General features: G+C 55.4%; 2 protein-coding genes across 2 annotated transcripts; both read right to left on the bottom strand.

Annotated features, from left to right (window-relative positions):
• Positions 1-146: 146 nt before the first annotated feature.
• HRG_01600 (DDE superfamily endonuclease domain-containing protein) lies at positions 147-2,973 on the bottom strand (the record flags this gene model as incomplete). The annotated part of the gene is made up of 10 exons (XM_044860071.1): positions 147-174; positions 223-245; positions 546-562; positions 627-827; positions 1,303-1,406; positions 1,485-1,529; positions 1,614-1,834; positions 1,912-2,607; positions 2,659-2,757; positions 2,803-2,973. The coding sequence occupies 10 exons, from the start codon at positions 2,971-2,973 to the stop codon at positions 147-149; spliced, it is 1,605 nt and encodes a 534-aa protein (XP_044723704.1).
• Positions 2,974-10,231: 7,258 nt separating this feature from the next.
• On the bottom strand, positions 10,232-15,268 carry HRG_01599 (PIF1 protein; the record flags this gene model as incomplete). Its single annotated transcript, XM_044860070.1, has 14 exons — positions 10,232-10,706; positions 10,822-10,997; positions 11,070-11,173; positions 11,698-12,245; positions 12,311-12,408; positions 12,606-12,770; positions 12,860-13,105; positions 13,237-13,374; positions 13,457-13,541; positions 13,649-13,899; positions 13,982-14,105; positions 14,549-14,875; positions 14,991-15,140; positions 15,198-15,268. The coding sequence occupies 14 exons, from the start codon at positions 15,266-15,268 to the stop codon at positions 10,232-10,234; spliced, it is 2,958 nt and encodes a 985-aa protein (XP_044723703.1).
• Positions 15,269-19,140: the final 3,872 nt, after the last annotated feature.

Raw genomic sequence — 19,140 nt, 5'->3', positions numbered from 1 at the left:
CTTATCCATCGGAGCAGAATCAGTCAGGGAAGCGAACTTTTCCAACTCTCGTCGATATGCAGCTTTGGAGGCGTTGAATACTCCATTGTCCAATGGCTGGAGGCCGTGAGAGCAGTGTGCTGGAAGGTAGCAACAGTAAACGTTGTTCAAAAAGCATGTAGCCATCCATTCGTCCTTCGCTCGGTTAGCAGCCACCTTTGGCTAGGTAAGCAAAGACAGTACCGTTGCATGGCTCCCGTGGCCGTCTAGAATGATTAATCTGGCATCAGACTCCTCGGCAGGCTTGGTCTGGGGCAAATAGACCCTTTCAAGCCATTCAACACCAATGTGGTCATCAGTCCACCCGTTTGGTGAAGTTATGTAATGCCAGTTCGCTATCTTCTTGAATTCATGAAGGAACCACTGTTTTGGAGTTCCTTTCCCTTGAATATTATGCCAGGAGTCAAGGAACGGCCGTCCGCAGTGATAGCTTCGATAAACGAAGTCCAATTTCGAGTTTGTGGTCCCTTGAGAAGAGCCTTTCGCCTTGGGTCCGCGCTTCCGACCACCAGGTTATCCAACCCTAACGAAGAGAGTCTAGTTAGTCAAATTTCAAAAATAAAGAGAAAAGAGAAATGGCGGCTTGCCAAAACCGATCATGATGCCTCCTTCGTCAACGTTAACAATGTTCTCAGGCCGAATCCAGCCGTACTGGCCCTCCCTGATATCGAAGTACCAATGAACCGCCTTAGGCGTGAAGGATTCAAACCTATTAGCTTCCTGACGTCTACCGATCTTAGTCTTAAGGCCTCGGTGGCGCTCGATGAATCTGGCTACCCAGTTGCGTCCTAATTTTGGTTGTTCGCCTTGATGTCTTAACAAGCCCATGACGCAAGCGCGAATCCGATTGTGGGACGGAGCATATCCCAGAGACTCCTGACGAAGAATCCAGAAACAGACTTGCAAATAGATAAATCATAATCAAATCAAATCAAATCAAATCAAATTTATCCAAATCAAATCAAATCAAATTGCCCCTGCGCTGAATCAAATCAAATCAAATCGCAACATCCAAATTTATTTGGATATCTGATTATTTGGATACGCCCCACAATGGCGACCTGGGCCAATAATTTTGGGGTGCCTAGCAATTCCATTCAATCTACTTCGCAGTCATCAAGCCACCGTGGCCGCTTCCTGTGGCGTCCCGATCGCGCAAGTCCCCGCATTGCGACTACCATCTCCTGGTCGCGCTCGACAGCCAATGATGGCTTTTTGGGACGTGAGGAAGTGGTCAATGCCGGCTTTGGATCTTTACGCAACTTAATGTTTGGCGATTTTGAGTGTTCCGGAGCTGTCGTCGGTTCTGGTGGAGCCGAAATGGCGACGACAATCTCGTCTCGAACGCCCGGACTCTTCTCGCGAGTCTGTGGAGCAACAGAGGTCCGGATCCCATTTCCGACATTTTTTTCTGGTTCTTTCGCTTGAGCTCTTTCCGTATCTGCCTGTTTTTCTCCCGCTCTTGTTGTCTGGCTTCCTTTGCCTGACGTCTTTGCTCAGTTTTTGCCTCCCGCTGCCTTCTCTTCTCCAGAGCGAGAACTTTGAGGTTTGCCGCCTTTTGCTGTCGCTCAAACCTTTGTCGTTCTTTCTCCAAGGCCTCTTCTTGCTTCTGAGTCTCCATGGCTGCTTTCTTCAAGCGCGCTTGGGCCACTTTTGCAGGGCTAAATACCTGCGCCGAGTTAGGATCTACACGATCGAAAAGGTAATCCTTCAGAGCTTTACCGCGCATTCTGCGCTGCTTTTCGTGAAAGATAGTCTCCCGAAGTCCCTGATTCTCATATCGAAGCAATTCGTTCTGAGATTGGAGACTTTCGAGAGTACTTTTGAGCTTCCGACTGTCTCGGCTAGCGTTTTTGAGGATCCATCGACTACCTTGTCGACAAGTCGGCGCAAATCCCGAGCAGTGGGCTGCTGCAGGGCGAGCGAGTCAACGGAGCTGTCGCCAGACTCAGACTCATCTTCTGTTTTCTCCGCGATCTGCGACAAAACGACTTCAGGGTCAAATGGGAGGAGTCCGGTCCGTTTCCAACCACTTGCGATGTTCTCCGCCGAGAAAGATGACCCGAATGCGTTCCAAAATAACGACCAGAACTCGCGTTTCGATAGCCCGATGAGTCCCTGTGTCTTTGCAGTCCACTGGATGAGCTGGTTGGTGTATGCGGTCGAAAGAGGGCCAAAAAGGGACACATCAAGGGGCTGCAGCCTGTGCGTGGAATGCGGCGGAAACACGGCAACGATTATCCGATGCTGGTCACACCACTCCAGGAAGTCCATATTGACATGACTAGAGTGTCCGTCGGTAATCAGGAGGCGGTAATCCCGGCCGTTTCGCGCCTTTTCTTTCGTGAACCGGTCGAAAACACCAATGAGCCATTCCTTTCCAAGTTCATGGTTCGTCCAACCCGTTTCTGAGGTTGTGAAAAACGCCGCTTGGTGCTCCGGATCAAACTCCGTGAGCCAGGAGTCCTGAACTTGCCCTGGCTTGCCTTGGTAGATGAGAAACGGGGGTAGCGCGGTCAGGTCTTGACAGACACATGCCAGGAACGTGATCCATGATCTGTTGCCATCCTGCGCAGCACCGATCAATTTTCCTTGCTTCTTGGCACGAACAGAGAATACTCTCTTGGTACGATTGATGACGCCGAGGAGAAAGCCCTTTTCGTCCACATTATACGTGTTGCAAGGCAGGATGTCGTATTTCTCGATTTTCTCGCCAATCTTGTACGATCAGCAATGAAGGGATGGACTTGGGCACCTACTTACAAGCTCATAGTAGGCTCTGTATCTAGAAGCATTGTCTGCTCTCTTTCTTGCGATATCAAAACCGTCGAACCAAGTGCAACCGAGCTCATCGCTGTTACGTCGGACGAAGCTATACGGCCAGTCCTTTCCGACCTCAATTTTGGCGATATCCTGGGCAAAACTTTTGATCATCGGCAGCGTAGGCGGAATCCCACGTGATGAAAGCTTGCGAATATACGCAACAAGATCCCTTTCTTGCTGTTTTGAGAGACGTGACTTATACAAACTGTCGGCATCCCGTCTTGACCTCTGTTTGCCTTGGTGTCGCCGTCGCAGGGTAGTCTCGTCGCAATTGAACTGACGCGCAGTCTTGGCATAGTTAACAGTGTCACACAGCTTCAGAAACTCAAGCGCTTCATCAATCGGGGCCATGGTGGTGGAGAAATTCAGGATTGAAGTGGAGACGTGAACTGGCGGTGAATCCGGCGAATCGCCCGATCCGGCAGATCACCGGGAAATCCCTTACTGGCAGTTGCTTTTCCAGGCCGTGTCACTAAGCTTTCTTTTTGCGTTTTACCTGACACGTTTGATCGTGAAATATATCTTTGGGTGCGTCTGCCATATTACTGGGGGAAATATTTGTAGCCGGTGGCCAAAATGGGACAGCTCTGCACTTGACTGCAATGGCGCATACAGCAGAAGGCGAGGCGCTGTCAGCCGCCCTTTCTAGTGTCCCGTCCACCAGTTTTAGCGCTCCCGAGAGCTCCCCCGACCTTGACACATCACCTTCGATCGACTACGTTGGATATGAAGGCATCGATTGGAATCGCCTCTCGGGTTTCTCCATACGCAAGTATAGAAAAGAGCGCGGACGGGATGGGTATGGGAGCATGGGTTCGATATCGAGAAAACCGATTCCGGTCATCGGTTTTGGCTTTGCAAGGCCTGCCACGGGAAGAAGGCTACAATTACCCATATGTACGATGCTGCATCCACAAGTCAAGCGAACAGTCACATGGAAGAAATTCACCACATCAACAAAGGCGGGCCAATGCTACCACAGAGGAAGAAGCAACGCACTCTTTCGACGTGGTTGACCTAGACTCCAACCGACCGAAGGATCAGGCTCTGATGAATGCCTTCATCTCGTCCTTTGAACCGCTTCGCTTTCAACATCTCTTGATACGCTGGGTGGCATGCGACAACATACCATTCCACAAACTGAGAGTCCGTACTTTCGCGACCTTATGGCTTACGCGAACAGCGCAATTGCGGATTCGGGCAGTATTCCCACTCATAGCACAATACGCGACTGGATTGTGCGCTCCTTCAATTGTCACAAAGGTGTCGTGACGGAATTGCTTCGTCGGTCGCTCAGCCGCATCAACGTCTCCTTTGATGCTTGGTCCTCCGAAAATTCACATCTCTGCTCGGCCTTACCGTACACTTTATTGATGACGAAGGAAGTTCCGTACGTTTCTCCTCGGCTTGCCACGGATTGAAGGTCGCCACTGTGGAGAAAACCTGGCCGACCGTGTCAGCGAGATAATCCACGAGTATGGGTTCGAGGATCGCGTTGGATATTTTGTCACAGACAATGCGGAGAGCAACGACACGTGCCTTGAAGACTTGGGCGCTGAGTTGGGGTTCAACAAGCAGCATCGTCGGCTCCGTTGCTGCGGCCACATCATCAACCTCGTCGCCCGATCCATCCTTTTCGGCACGGACGCCGACGCGTTCGAAGAGGATTGCCAAGCCAACAAAGAGATCCAAGATGAGGTCAGACTCTGGAGATCAAGGGGCCCCATCGGCAAGTTGCACAATATCGTTCACTGGGTGGAAAGGTCTGGGCAGCGCATTGAAAGGCTCCACATGCTCCAATCCATCGAGAACACCGCCCTGGGCCTCGAAGACAAAACAACCTACGATGTGGTCATGGACAACGCTACTCGCTGGAACTCGTCCGAAGCGATGATGGAGCGGGCTACATGCTTCGCAATGCACTCGATTCGCTGGTCCAAGCGGAAGTGACAGAGTGGAATCAATATGTGGCGAGAAGGACACAGCACGGGGCAAAGCCGATGCCGAAGAAGTGCCGCAAGAAGCCTACAATTGTGGACGACCAGATGGTCACTGAGGACTGGTCCGTTATTGCAGAGTATTTGGCGATCCTGAAACCATTGAAGATCGCGACAAAGCGCCTAGAGGGCCAGCCACGACAAGGCAAATTCGGCGCGATTTGGGAAGTTTTGCTCACAATGGAGTGGCTTCTGAAGCACCTAGAAGAGGCAAAGCTACAGCACGAACGGGACGAGGAACCGTACCTGCGAATCGGCTGCAATCTCGGCTGGATGAAGCTGGATCAATACTACGCCCTTACGGAGGATAGCCCTGCGTACCTCGCGAGCCTCGTCCTCCATCCCGCGTTTCGCTGGTCCACCGTCGAGTCGCAGTGGTCCGATCATCCGGACTGGTTGGCCAGAGGAAGGGCGGCTGTGCAAGAGCTATGGGAGGAGTACCGAACCTCGCGGTCGAGCAAGATACGATACCCGAGGAGCCCACAGCTGCAAGGAAGACAACGGACCTAGATGACTTCATGACCTCAATTAGGAAACTTGGCGCCCAACCTGCGCCCTCACCGTCCTCCACGCGTGACGAATACGCAGAATGGGTGGCCAGTACCGATCCGGGCGATTGTCTTGTGGACAATCCCATCCAGTACTGGCTTCTCCGCAGACGCCAGTATCCACGCTTGTCGCGAATGGCAATCGACCTCTTTTCTATTCCGGCAATGTCTTCAGAGCCGGAGAGAATATTTAGCCTTGCCGGACAGATGGTCACAGCTCAGAGGCCGCCTCAAAGCGGACCTTATCGGGGCGGCTCAGTGTATTTCGTCGTGGGAAAAAAGTGGAGTTATCCAGATATCCAAATGAGATCCAAATCGACTCAAATCAAATCAAATCAAATCAGATCCATGATTTTGCCATCCAAATCAAATCAAATTGGACCCCGGATTTGATTTGATTTATCTATTTGCAAGTCTGGGCTGAATTTGCTCTTTCATGGCCGTCAGGCCGTTAAATCTGTCGATCAGAGTCCTTCGAGGCACTCCCCATCTCTGAGCAATGCTCCTAATAGTGTGGCCAGTGCGTTTGGACCCCTCAAACTGCTCATTCAGTGCGTGTGACTTGGCCGCACTACACTACCAGTGTGCCTGAGATGTTCAAACTGAACTATTAGTCTGTTCGTCACGGCCAAACTGAACTACAGTGCAAACTGTGGTCTACACTATTAGTGTGAACATATAGTCTGACATTTGGCATTGCACCCGTCGCACCTGCAAGGTTGCCTTCAAGTTTTCCAGCGCCCTCACCGAATTGCCTGCCTTACCTGCAGCTTTCTCGCCCCTTTCCTGAATCAGAGGCTCAGACCCGGTACCGGTGGCTTCCGGATCGATATAGCGACACTGGAATCCATAATTAGACAATCTTCATCTGACGAAACAGAAATCTTACCTCGGATGGGAGTATCAGAGCGCTCCGGTCCCAGGATCGTAGGCATTCCAAGAGATTTAAAGTTTCAATGTTCATAGATCCTCGCTGGTCGGTTACCGAAAGTTTGGCTTTGGAGAAGAGCCGCTCTGTCTCAGTAGACATAGGCGCAATCGATAGAAGGTCAATGGCCATCAAAGATAAGTTAGGAACCGTCGCCGCTGCGCTGACTCTAACCACCATTTCAACGGATCCGATACCATCACCACAGGCTCGCGGCAATACACTTCGTACTCGTCGTCATCCATGTTGAAAATCGTAGCCTTTTGCTCTTTCATCCACATTTTGTACCCATTTGGTCGTCTTGCACTTGGCTCTTGTGCGGAAGCTGGTCGAAGAACAGGGCAGGGAGTGGTAGATTTGTATGCCTCCCTCCAGAGCTCCCCTACCCGAGCTTTAGCTCTCTCAATCCATTCATTCTTGTCGTCCCAAGTCTTCTCCATATATGCCCACTTGAGGGAAGGATTTAATACCGTCGCTGCTGAATAGACTGGCGAATCTTCCGTCAATTCGTAGTAGTCGGCTAATTTGGCCCATGTCGTCTCCATCATTGTAGCCAAGTGGGGGATGGTAGTGGCCTCCTTGGCCGCTTCAATGTGATGCAAGAGATAGTCCATGGTTGGCAGAACGTCAGAGATGGAATTGCCGGTGCCTTCGTTGGCCATTGTAGCGTCGTGAAAAGGTTCGAGAAATTTGTGAATTTCAGCCAGAGTAACCCAGTCAGAGGAAGTCAGAGCATCGTCTTGCAGGGCAGGCTCTTGAGCACAAAATATGGTGATGCCTTGACGGACTTTTGTTCTAAGGGCCCACTCAACCATGCTATGCCACGAATTCCAACGAGTGTCATTGTCGCGCCGTAGCCGTAGACCGTCAGTGAGACCAGTGAATGTCTGAAGTCGCTGGGGAGTCCAGGTGATGTAGACCACGATATTATGCAATTTGCCTATCGCCCCTCGCTTTCTCCATTGCTTAACTTCGTCGTCGGACGGTCCGTGGTAGGAATCTGCTGTGGGTGGTCGCTTTCCTATGAGGAACTCCATCACGGCCAGGTTAATGATGTGGCCGAAACAGCGAAGTCGGTGAGGAAGAGGATCGTAGAAAACTTCGAACTCGTGCTCCAAGTCGTCGGAGACTTTGTCGATCATGGTATTCATGTTGGTGGCATTATCCATCATAAAGTATCCAACTTTTGTCGCTATTCCATATTCTCGTATGAACTCCATGATGGCTTCTGCCATGTTCTCGCCGCTGTGCTGTCCTTCCAATTCTTTTATCCTCACCACCAGGGACTGCAGACCATGATCTTCGGTAACGAATTGAACTGTAAACCCTATTACGCCCAAACAATTCGGCGATGTCCAATTGTCTGGAACAATGTGGATTGACGAGAGAGCATTCTGCAGAGCTCGCTTTACAAACTCCTTTTTGTTGTCGTAGCCCCATTGTAAGTCATTTTTAACCGTGTCGCCGGACCTCGGGAGGAGATCATCGGCGGCCGGACGGATATACCGGATAAAGTCGCGAAAGGCCGGCTGCTCAACATGAGCAAATGAGAGGCTGCAGGCTACTGTATAACGGCAGTACAGTTCGCGGAGAGTCGCTTGGTCTAGGGCATCTACCTCTGCGGTCGCCTTGCGTTTCTTGGTGGAGACCAAAGTTCCATTGGCCAGGAACGGTGATGTCTCCGAGGCGACTTTGCGTCACTTCCCGCCTGGTCTCCTGCCGCCCAGAAATAATGATATTGTGCTCCTTTCGCAAATGATTGACGATGGCGGACGACCCACCACAGTAATTGTATTTCTTCGCTCTTTTCTTGTCGAAGCAGGGCTGGCAATGCCACCATTTCGTTCCATTGAATCAACCCAAGCTGCCGGAATACTCCTACCTTCTTCTCTTCGACAATACTGCCAAATAGGAGACGTCTTTCGGCGGTAGACGCTAAGGACAGGCGAAGAGGATGGTGCCGGTGACGGGAAGCCGCTGTCCCACTAATAAGGTCAGAATCATCTATATAGGTGCCAGCCTCGGAGTGATCCACGATGGAGGACATGATCCTCTAGGGAATGCACTAGACCATAAGAGTGGCGATCATGGGAATCTGGCGGAGAGCAGGATTGGTGGGATAAACCGGATTGTTTGTGGCAGCTCCGGTCAGATCATTCTGTGGTGGACAACTTCCTCTTTTTGACCACCCTAGGAAGTCCTAGTGATTTGGTTTGGACCACAGAATCCAATTAATTTGAGTTTGCCGGCCAATGATCGGTCATATCCCTTTTAGCGTCGGCGCACAACGAAACTTTACATCGTCGCGAATTGTTCCGTACGTGCTCGCTTCGCGCTCGTCTCGCGCTCATCTCGTGCCAGCCAAGCGACACGCCCCAGTGTTCCTAACGTCGGCATCCAATTTGCGTACGCAACGGCGGTGGAGATCCTCAGTTGAGCCTCGACGAGAAGAGCATCAGAAGGCTTGCGGTGCATCGACCTATGAAGCTAATGATTGGTGTAGCTGGGGCCGTAGAAGTGTGGCCGAGGCTCAATCTGCGCTTTGGACTGTAACCCGACTGACAAACTTGAACAAATTGGCAGGGCAACATCCGGTATAATGGGGTTTCTCGACCAGAAACGATAACTTAGCAACATGTTTTGATAGCATAATAAAGTCAATAACAGGCGGAAGCTCTTAGCAAAGCTTGTGTTTAGACGCTTACCAGTATGCTTAATTACAACGGAAAGAAGCGAATGTATTGGCATCTCAACTGCTTCGCATAAATATTGACGAGCCAGCCTGCCTCCTACCCTAGAGATGACAGATAGGTTAGAGGCTACCTGGCACCCCGCCTTTATACGGTGACATAACGGGTATATCATAACTCCCGACCGGGGTTCCGCCACTTGGATAATACGCACTTCGTCTTACAGGTTATACATGTTTTTCGTTGGAAATCAATCCGAAACCCTATTTCAAGGTAGTAAAATCCGGGTTGCTGGTAATCATGGGGCGCACTAATGCCTTGAGGAACGAAAGGACTTTGCCTTGAGGAACGAAAGGACTTCATTAGCGCGCGGGGAAAAAAGGCCCCAGACTGCTTCACCCCCACATCCTCCGCCTCTGATTGGCTGATTTATTTCCTCTTTCGGAATAAAAGATCCCGTGTGATTGGTCGCCGACCCTTCCGTCCCTCCCTCATCATTGGTCGCTGCCGCCTTCTCTTGCCCCTCTCATGCCTTGCCCTGTTTCCCCGTTTATACTCCTGTTTACCCCTTGCCAATGCCAATGCCAATGCCAACCTTTTTCCTTTCGTCCGCCGGTTTTCTTATTGTGTCTAAAACTTGCGTCTTTTGTCTTTGCCTTTTCGTTCATGCCTTTCTAGCGGGTTCTTCCTTCAAGTCTAAAAGTCGCCCCTCGTTGATCGCTGCTGCCCAGTGCCCTTGTCTTCTTGCCCGCCGGCGCGCTCCTCCGTCTTCTCCCCCTCGTCACCTCACCCTGACAACTCTCCTTGACTCTTCAGCGTCGCCATCCGACCGACGCAAAGCTTCCTCGACAGTCCTCTCGCTTAGCACCTCCAGCCTGGCCTGCGCGGCGGTCATCTCTTCGGGGACTCGGTTGCCCACCAAGTCTCTCTCCCGCACCTTGGACACGAGCGTGATGCCGTCTAGCGTTCGACAGCGCGATAGCTGCACATATAAGCTGTACGGGTCGCATTGCGAGGGCACGGCCCTTCCATCGACTTTCGTCGTCCGTGTCCCCCGCAGCTCCAGGGCCACGCGCTCTGGCGTTCTGCCCTGCACCTTGTAGTCCGTGCAGGCGAAGGCTGCTGCGCACGGCAATCCCTTCCGGCTGACGTCGTTCTGCTGCCACGGCCGCTTTCGTTGGCAGTGTATCCTGACGCTCATCGGCGTTAACAAGATCGTGCCCGGCGGCATCCCGACGAAGTGGAGGTCCTTTGTCGTCGCCGATTCCAGTAATATCCCGCCGGCGGCCCGAAGTGGATCGTCATGTCGGACGAGATTCGATGCCCTGGGGACGCCTTGTCGACAATGACCTCCACCGCCGAGTAGCCGGCGCCGTTCACCAGCTTCAGCCCCTGATGGGTGTTGTGGTTCACGACGACCGGCATCCCGGCCACGAACATGAAGACGGCCGGCACGGGGATCGCGCTATCGTCGCCTTGATTGAGTATCATGATCGCTTCTTCCTCGGTCGGCAGGCCCTCCTTCCACTTGTGCTCGGAGATGAAGATGCGCATCGTCGACCGCTGCTGGACCCGGAACGCCAAGCTTGCCTCCATGTTTAGGTTCCACCGATTCCTGTTCAGCGGCGTCACCACGGTGATGCCAGTCTCCCAAGGGATCCGCCTGCCCTCGCGGTAGCACCTGAGTTGAGGAGGTCCAGATCCGTGCGGTCCTGCACACCCTGCCGGATCCGCTTCAGCAGCCCCTGCAATTCCGGATCCCCGGCGGCGCGCATTTGCTCGTTCAACATGACGACCGTCGTGAATCTCTCCACAGCGCGTGCGCTTTGTCGTGCTGGTGCCGCTGCTCGGCCTTGAACGAGTTGTCTACGTCCCACGAGATGGCCGCGCTCGGCAGGACGATCGACCTCTCTTGGACCGGCCGGAACTGCTGAAAGTCTCCGCAGAAGAGGACGATGGGGATCCCCGAAATCTTTCTGCGATCCGCGAAGCCGACAGAGTCGCTCGTTTATGGCGTGCAGCGTCCGCGCCCGAGCATGCTCACCTCGTCGATGACAAGCACGTCCTTCTCCTGCCAGTCCATCCGAGACTGGCCGTGGATGAACCGCTCCGCCCGTTTTGTCAGCCGCACCCCGTCAAGGTCCTTGGCTGTGTTCGCGCCGCCCGCCCTTGGTCTTTAGTGAACCCGCAGGCGGGTGGATCGTGATGCCGTTGATCTGCGCCGCGGCAGTCCCTGACGTCGCCGTGATCAGCAGACGATTCGAAAGGCTCTTCCCACTGAACAGCTCGACGAGTGCCCCAATGATCCGCGACTTGCCGGTGCCCCCCTCGCCGCCGACGAGCTGGCAGAGCTGGCCGGCATCGCCCTATTCGTTTGTCGCATCAAATCGAGCTGGCGGCATATTATTAGGAAAGCGATCGACTGCCTCTTGTTCAGCGTTAGCCGTGTTGACAACTCCTTGCCCGCCGCGAAGAAGGAGGTCGATGGGCCAAACTGGACGCGCATTCCCGCTTCTGCGTCGCTAGCCGTCTCGTCGGAGTCGGCTGTCGTCATTTCGACGTCGTCCTCCCGAAGCCGGTCATCACCTCCGCAACGCAGCTCGGCGATCGCTTTCCCGGACTGCGACTGTGGTTTGTACGCCTTGGATCATTCTCTCCTTTCCTCGACGCACTTATCTGCTGCGACTTGATAGCCTTGACCTGATCCTGCGGCGGTAGTGCGGCCCCGGAAAATACCCGCCCTGGCATGCTTATGCACCTCAACCCTTGTTCGGGAATCGCGATGGCCTCGAGCTCGGCCGTTGAGCAGAGCGCCGATTGCTGGAATCGACAGAGCTGCCGCATCATTGCCATGAGCTCCGGCGACTTGGCCGTCACCTGATTCGTGCCCACTGCGCCTCGGACGACGTCGATCAGGCGCGTTGCGTCTCCGATGTTGTTGGACCGATACGTCGCTGCAAATTCTGCGCCCGCCTCGCCTGTCTCGCCCTCCTCGACGTGGGCGACCGTGGAATCGCCATCGCCGGATGAGGCCGCCAATGGTTTGGCGTGGCGTTTTCCGCTTTCGGCTGATCGGGGAGGCGGCTGCCCGTTGTCGACGAGACATGATATTCTCGGGGCCAGCGCCTCGCGCCCGCTCCCAGATGCTATTGATCTCACCTGTTTCTTCGCACAGAAAGGACTCCACGGCACAAATAGCGCAAGATGCTGCACGGCTGCCCTTTAAGGGGAGGGGAGGTTAGCCACTCTGATGATGCCTGCCGGCAGGGCGGTTGCTATACACACCTCCGGTGGCACGACTCCTCGTCGTCGTTGTGGCCGAAGTCCTTGCTCAGGTAGCCATCGAGGCAGACGGTAGCATGCTTGCCCGGCCGCCTGAGCACCTGGACCCAGCGTCTCCTGGCGCCCATCCATCCTCGAAGGGCACCTCCCCCCAGGCCGCACAGCTCTCATCCTTACTGGTGCGTTTTAGTCTAACGAGCGATATGTAGTCGTATAAGCATAGCCCTCGCAGGAGCTCTCCCCGGTGCTGGTACGCCTCAACGTGGGAGATCCTCAGGCCTGCTTCTTCGACAACGACCGACTCATCCAGAGTATCATCTATGGCCGCCGCGCCACTTGCTCGTCGGAGATACGGCCACCGTCGAAAGACTTCCCAGTACAGCAGAGATGTGTTCAGGTACGCCCAGGCGCTGCTGTTGGTGAACTCGGCCGGATATCCAAGAAGATGAGCGACGACCTCGACCTGAGATAGCGGACGCTCCGTGAACACACGATTCGCCACCCTCATCAAGAACTGTCGCGTCCTGTTCCCTTGGCGGCGTCATCGCCAACAGCACCTCCACCGTCGTCCTGTCCTCCGTTGGCCGTGCCGTCACCCGTTGAGGCGGCCAGGAGATCGGCCGCGGCCGCCACACGCTTCCACACCGGGTCCTCCACCTTCGTCGCGTAGTTCGTGACATAATACATAAGGGCCATGGTCTTGCGCTGCGTCGCAATGAAGGAAATGTCGTGGTTGTGCCGGAGCCCAACAGCGATAGCCTTGTTCCATCGATTGACCATGCTGTGAGTCCTCCGGATCTGCAACACCCCGTCTGCCGTGATGGCGGTCTTGTCGACCAACCTCCATGGAGACTTAAACCGGCATGGATTCCTTTCCGCGCTCCTTTGCCCAAGGAATACTTGACACAGGTCGGGCTATGCGTGTGAACCTGTGTAGCGCCGGCACAGAAGTTGGCCTCCTCGTCAAATGCGGCCGAAAACTGCTCGGTGTTGTCCAGCAGGGAGGAAATATCGGACGTCACAGATCGCTCCGCTTGCACGGCGCAGAACCCTTCCTGATCCAGATCCTATCTTGCACGTCAGCCTGGCCCCGTTTGTCCATCGGACGAGCAATTCAGGTTCTCAGTGACACGTCTTAGCTATTCTTACCTCGGAGAAGACACTATCGACGTATCGTATGATTCGCTCGCGATACGCCGCCTGATCCTCCCCGTGGATGTCGGCAAGCATCGAGCTGAGATGCGCGTTTCCGTGCAACCAGAGCAAGCCGTGAACATGAAGCGCCCTCGTTCGTTGGTCTCCACAGCGCCATAGTACTTGCCGATGCGCCCGAATACCGACTCTTCTCCGACCTTCACGTAATGATCGAAGAACAGCTTCATCTCCCGGTGGAAGAATACGGCGGCGCTCATCGGATCGGACATGGCCAGCCTTGTCCGCTTGTACGCACTCCCAAGGCCTTCTAGGAACTCCTCGGCCGCGCCGGGATCGCGTGTCCGATATGCCGCCAGTCGCAGCTTCACCGGGTTCGTAATGTCGTTTGGGTTGATGGTGAACCAGATGGCCGGAACGCCGTAGCCAACGATGAGCGACTGGATTTTGAGCCGAAGCCGAACCTCTCGACATGGGTTGCCGGTGGCCGTACAGCGAGAGGCTCCTGAGAAGCTCCTTCACGCCCTCATCGGTCGTCTTGCCCGAGCTCTCCAACTCGACCCTCGCCGCCGCTAACCTTTGCGCGGTCATCGAGCGGGCAACGCGCTCGACCTTGCCGAAGTCCTTCCTCGCCACACTCAGCATGCTGACGCGGCGGTTCCTCGACCGCACCCCCATGTTGAAGACGAGAAATGCAAATATGTGGTGCAACGCAAACCGGCCACCATGGCGCCGGAGCACGATGTCGGCCCAAATCCGGAGGTTCAAGCTTCGGGAGGATACGATGTCTCCCGCTGCCGCCCCTGCCTCAGCAGCTCTACCGGTGCCTCGCAAGTTGGTAAGGGCCTTCCCGCCTCGGCTATGGCCTCTTCGGCCAGCCTTGGTCCCCAACGCCAAATGGGAACAGGGTCGGGAACGTTCTGGCGAAGAAGGACGTCTCAAAGGAGTCGGCAAACTCATCCCCGCGAGACTCGAATGTATGGCTCACTGCCATCGTCGCCACGCCCTCGACCCCACCGAGGATCCGACCCACGTTCTCGGCCCGCGCGGCCGTCGTCGGCACCTGCGCCAACAGCGTCACAGGCAAACCGCAGCTTCTCGACATCCGCCACGTCTGGCGGTCCGTCCAGCCCAAACATGCCGGAAGACGTCACCTCGTTGATTGGTCGAACGTTCTGATCGGGGCTAGCACCAACTCCATCACGACCCGCGCCTTCTTCGTTGGGCCCGTGCCCTTCAGCCTCGCCTCCCGTTTCCTGCCTTTGGTTGAGCAGAGCGAAGAGTTCCTCGATCTCCACCGACCCCTCGTCGTCCATGGCGCGCTCCGTGGGCGGCACAACGTGCGCCGTCCGCGTTTTCTCCCATGCGGACGGCTCGTTCCGCTCCATGCGATCATACACCAAGGCCGGCACCCGTCTATCGGGTCTCCCCAACTCTCCATCTCCGCCACGTCGATCTCGATCTCGGCGTAGTGGGGTTGCTCCTCTTCAGCCAAACAAGAGCCCTCTCGACGACCCGCCGCCTCACCGACAAGAGACTCGACAGGTCGCTCGGTGCCGGCTTCTCCACGCCCTGCCACGAAACGTGGATCTCGTCCAGTGCTTGCAAAGGGGTGCGGAGCACCTTGGTCGCCAGCTCCTGCACGTTGTTGGGAAACACTGTGATGTGGCCCTTGACGTGCCTCGGATACCTCACGGCCTGCCTCTGCCCGCCCGGAATGCTATATCTCGTGACAAACCCATAGCAGGAGTTGAGCGAGACGAGCTTCTCTTCGACCAGCGTGAGTCCCTTGAGCTCGTCAGGGAACATGTGCTCACAGCCAAGGCGAGTGTGAAGATGGACCGCCGGCGACAGACTCCGCGCGCCAGGCATCGGGCACACTCCGCACACACCGACACGGGCTCGCCTTCGGGAAAGCAGCTCCGGCATGAAAATGGTGAGCGGCCGCCCTCTGGCACGCAGCTTGACAGCCATTGATCCCATCTGATCTCCTCAGCTCTTTCTCGTACGCTTGCGGTAGCATCATGCAGGTCCGTATCGGCAACGTGCTCGCATCGTGGAACGCCTGATAAAAATCCCGCACCGTCGACACCTTCCTGTCGTGCGGTATTGGCGTACACCACGTCTGATCGTTAGACAGCCTCTCCTTCATGGCGAAGTCTTCCTCCAAAAAACGCAGCACACTCGCCAGGTCTTCGGCCCGCAGCTCCCGACTCCTCTGCCTTCCGATTCCACTCCGAATCTGTTTTCTCGGGCGCTCGTCCGGACCAGGAAGACGTTTTCTCTTCTCCCGCCTCCGGGGCCGCCTCCGGGCCGCCTCCGATCCATGATTTCTTCTCTCCGTGGCTGATTCGCTTCTTCGCAAGCCGTCGGATGCGGCAGCTTTGGCGACGACTGCCCGACTACGTGCGCATCCCCGACACGCCATCCGGCCCTTTGCACTGGACAGGCACCGGGCCGTGCTGGCGAACGTTTTCCACGCCGAACCTTGACCTCAGTCCTTGCCCTTTCCAGCACTCTCCTCGTTCTTGCTGCCGATCAAACTGCACGGGCTCCCAGCCGCCACCCGCGATGAGCCGCCCACCTCCCTTTGCTGCAGCCTCCGCCCGCTCAGCGAAGCGTCCGCTGGCTCTGCCGCGGCGTCGCCCACCCCCACAGGAGACGGCCCCGGATGCTGCGCCGTACCTGCTGCGTTGGAGACACCCCTGCGGCCTGGTACTCCTTTACCCGCCAACTCCGTCCCCGACGGCGCTTGGGCAAACCAGACGCAATCGCTGCTGCTAATTGCCCGTTTTCTCTAAGTTGTCGAATACCGGTTCCCTAGGCTGGATGGATCGAAGCTTCGGTACCTCCTTCGAATGAACACTCGGGACATCGCCCGCCGCCGCCGTAACACGTTGCTCCTCATCTTCAGGATCTCCTCCTGAGGCAGAAAGTGCCGATGAGGAGCGGACGATCAGAGTCCGCTACCCCATATCTCCACGTTCCCTAGGCAACAGGGGCCTCGGAAGCTGACCCGGTGACTGATGTTGCGCGGAACTTCCGCTGCTAACCATATTATGGAACTTCCGTGCTCTGTTTGACCGCAAACCGCCTCGCGGCGGTCTTCTCGGCAACGACCTCGCAATTGCTTCTGCGTGCTGTCTCCATGCGGTGTCTTCAACCACAGGTTTCCTAGGCTGAATCGGCCGGAACGTTGATGCCGCATTCGCCCGTGATTCGTATCTTCGTAACCGTCCCAGGCTCTCCCCCCGTGCTCTGCGGCCCCTCTCAGAAGCTGCCACCACATCTACACCGGCTCCTGTCGCACCATCTCCGAGCCCCGAACCCGACCCGCTCACGTTCTCACCCTCTTCTCCATCCCCGACTGACAACGAACAGGCTTCAGGGTGAGCAACCGCCTCGCTTAACTTCACTGCAGGACTGTCCGCCATGCTGCTGCCTCCTCGACGTCGACTGCCGTAAATTGGCAACAGGCTATAAAGCTTTGGCTCCGGAGCACCTCCACTTGGACAGTCTCGCTTGTTGACGACGCTACTTCTCCCGAATGGGAAGCTCCCTAACCATCACTTCCCTCATGGCCGTGGCGTTTCTTCCTTATAGCTTCCCTATAAAATGCTTCCCTATGGTACCGAGGCGATGCAATACTACCCTCTATATTCCCCGTTACCATGCCTATCTATGTGCGTCCACCGTCCCGGCCTCGCCTGGTCTCCACGTGCGACCTGCTACCCCGGCTTTGCCAAAGCGACCCTTCCATCGCCGTGCTCTCTTTGCGCACTCCAGCGAATCCCTGGCCACTGCCGACCTCCGGCACATGGAGATGGCCGCGACAACCGCCTGCCGCACACTTCAAACCATACTCTTCAGCCCTTCCAACACCATCCTACCAACCTTGCGCATCAGTTCACCATCAATACCCGCCAATCCGCCTCGTCGAGCAACAGCCACAAGGCTGCCGGCGATAACATGTCCATGACGTCCTCATGCAGCCGGACTACCCTTCTAGATTTGCTCCCTCGCCAGCACCAATGTCGCATCAACGGCCTTAATGCTAAAGCGATAGCCAGGACCCCCCTGCCTGTCCTCTTGTAGTCGCTAGCCACCGGAGTCTCGACTTGCAAACCCTCTTGGAAAGTTCTCGTGACCAACTCGCATCCTCCTCCTCAGGTCGACCCATATATCCGACTTCACCGTGTCCCAATAGTAGACTCGACACGGTCGGCACCCGCCTCGCTCAGCCGCACGCAATGCCCATCCAACTACCGACGACCGTCAAAAAGGGAGTCCTGCAATACTACCATAACCTCTTTCTTTCCTTCACTCTCATTCGTTATTGCCCCCTTTGCTATCTACTCCATGCAACGATGACACTGAAGGGTACTACTGGACTTTCTTTCTCCGCAGTCTTACCCACACTAACCTTACCGTTCGCCGACCTCCAACTTCTCGCAACATAGCCATCACCCCTACTCAACTTCCAACCCCCGGCTCCCTACTTCACTCACGACCACAGAACCAGATGGTCGAGACTGCTCGAGAACCTCGCCAGCTCATTCCCGCATACCCCCGCTTCTGATCTATCACCTAGGTAGCATTCATTGACTCTCAAGTCTCCCCGACCCGAGCCGCGAGCCCTCTTTCGAGCAGCAAGAAAACCTGCTTTATAGGATGCCTACCTCTACTCTGCCTAACCCTCCTTTACACTTCCACGGTGACTACATCTGCCATGTTCTCACGATGTCGGCCTCCCAGCTCGACGTCGATACCTCGTCCTCCCGCGGCAACCTCTTGACAGCCAGAAAATGCTGGCGCCGACATGTCCATGATGGCCTTTGTCCAGCCCGGCTGCCCGTCTAGGTTCGCCTACCAGAATGAGCATCGTGTCAAAGGGCTCAACGCAGAAACCCTAGCGAGGGTCTTCCTTCCAACGCCCTCATGGCTGTCGACTCCAGAGTATGCAGCAATCCGGTCAGATCCTGACAATCCATCGACCTGCATCTTCTTGAGCCTTAATATTTCCATATACAACCAACAGATAATCCCCTCGGAATGGACCGAGCAGTGGTTCTTTATGGTCGGCCGTGTTCATCCCTTTGCCCTGACGTGGGAAATCGAGCGACGTGATAGCTTCGAGTCGGAGGATGACAACATTACAGAATACACCATCCCGGCTCTCATCGTCCGCGACCACAGCTACCAGCCGTAGGTGTATGCTCCAGGCCTCCGTCACCACTACCATCTCTGACGATGGCCACAGAGTCATCCTCGCACCCTCGGCTCGGCGGATGCCTTCCAGCGATACAACCCATTGTCTCCTTCACGGGACCTGTCATCGGTTCCGGCCGCGACCTTCTGCATGGAAACTCGGCTGCGGCCCTTGACGACACCCAGCTGAGCTGTTGCGGCTTTGTCCAGCTCTCGACCTTTATCTGTCCTGGGATTCCGGGCAAACACCCTTCAAGGGCTTTCATCCCTTTCAACTTTTCGTCATCTTCCCATTCACGCCAATCCTTGGACCTCCCTATGCAAGAAGATGACCGAGAGGCACGATAGCCAGTTCCAGCCGAACGCTCTCCTCACCTGCACGGGCAAAATCGCCGGCTTACTCGATCACCAGATCATGACACATGCCCCGGCCTTCGAGCAAGACTATATCTTCATCGTCGTCCCCGATACAT

The sequence above is a fragment of the Hirsutella rhossiliensis genome (assembly GCF_020360975.1).
Source record: "Hirsutella rhossiliensis strain HR02 chromosome Unknown scaffold00002, whole genome shotgun sequence".
Classification (NCBI taxonomy): domain Eukaryota; kingdom Fungi; phylum Ascomycota; class Sordariomycetes; order Hypocreales; family Ophiocordycipitaceae; genus Hirsutella; species Hirsutella rhossiliensis.
Note: the sequence above shows the minus strand (reverse complement) of the source record. Positions and strands in the feature narration are given on the sequence as shown.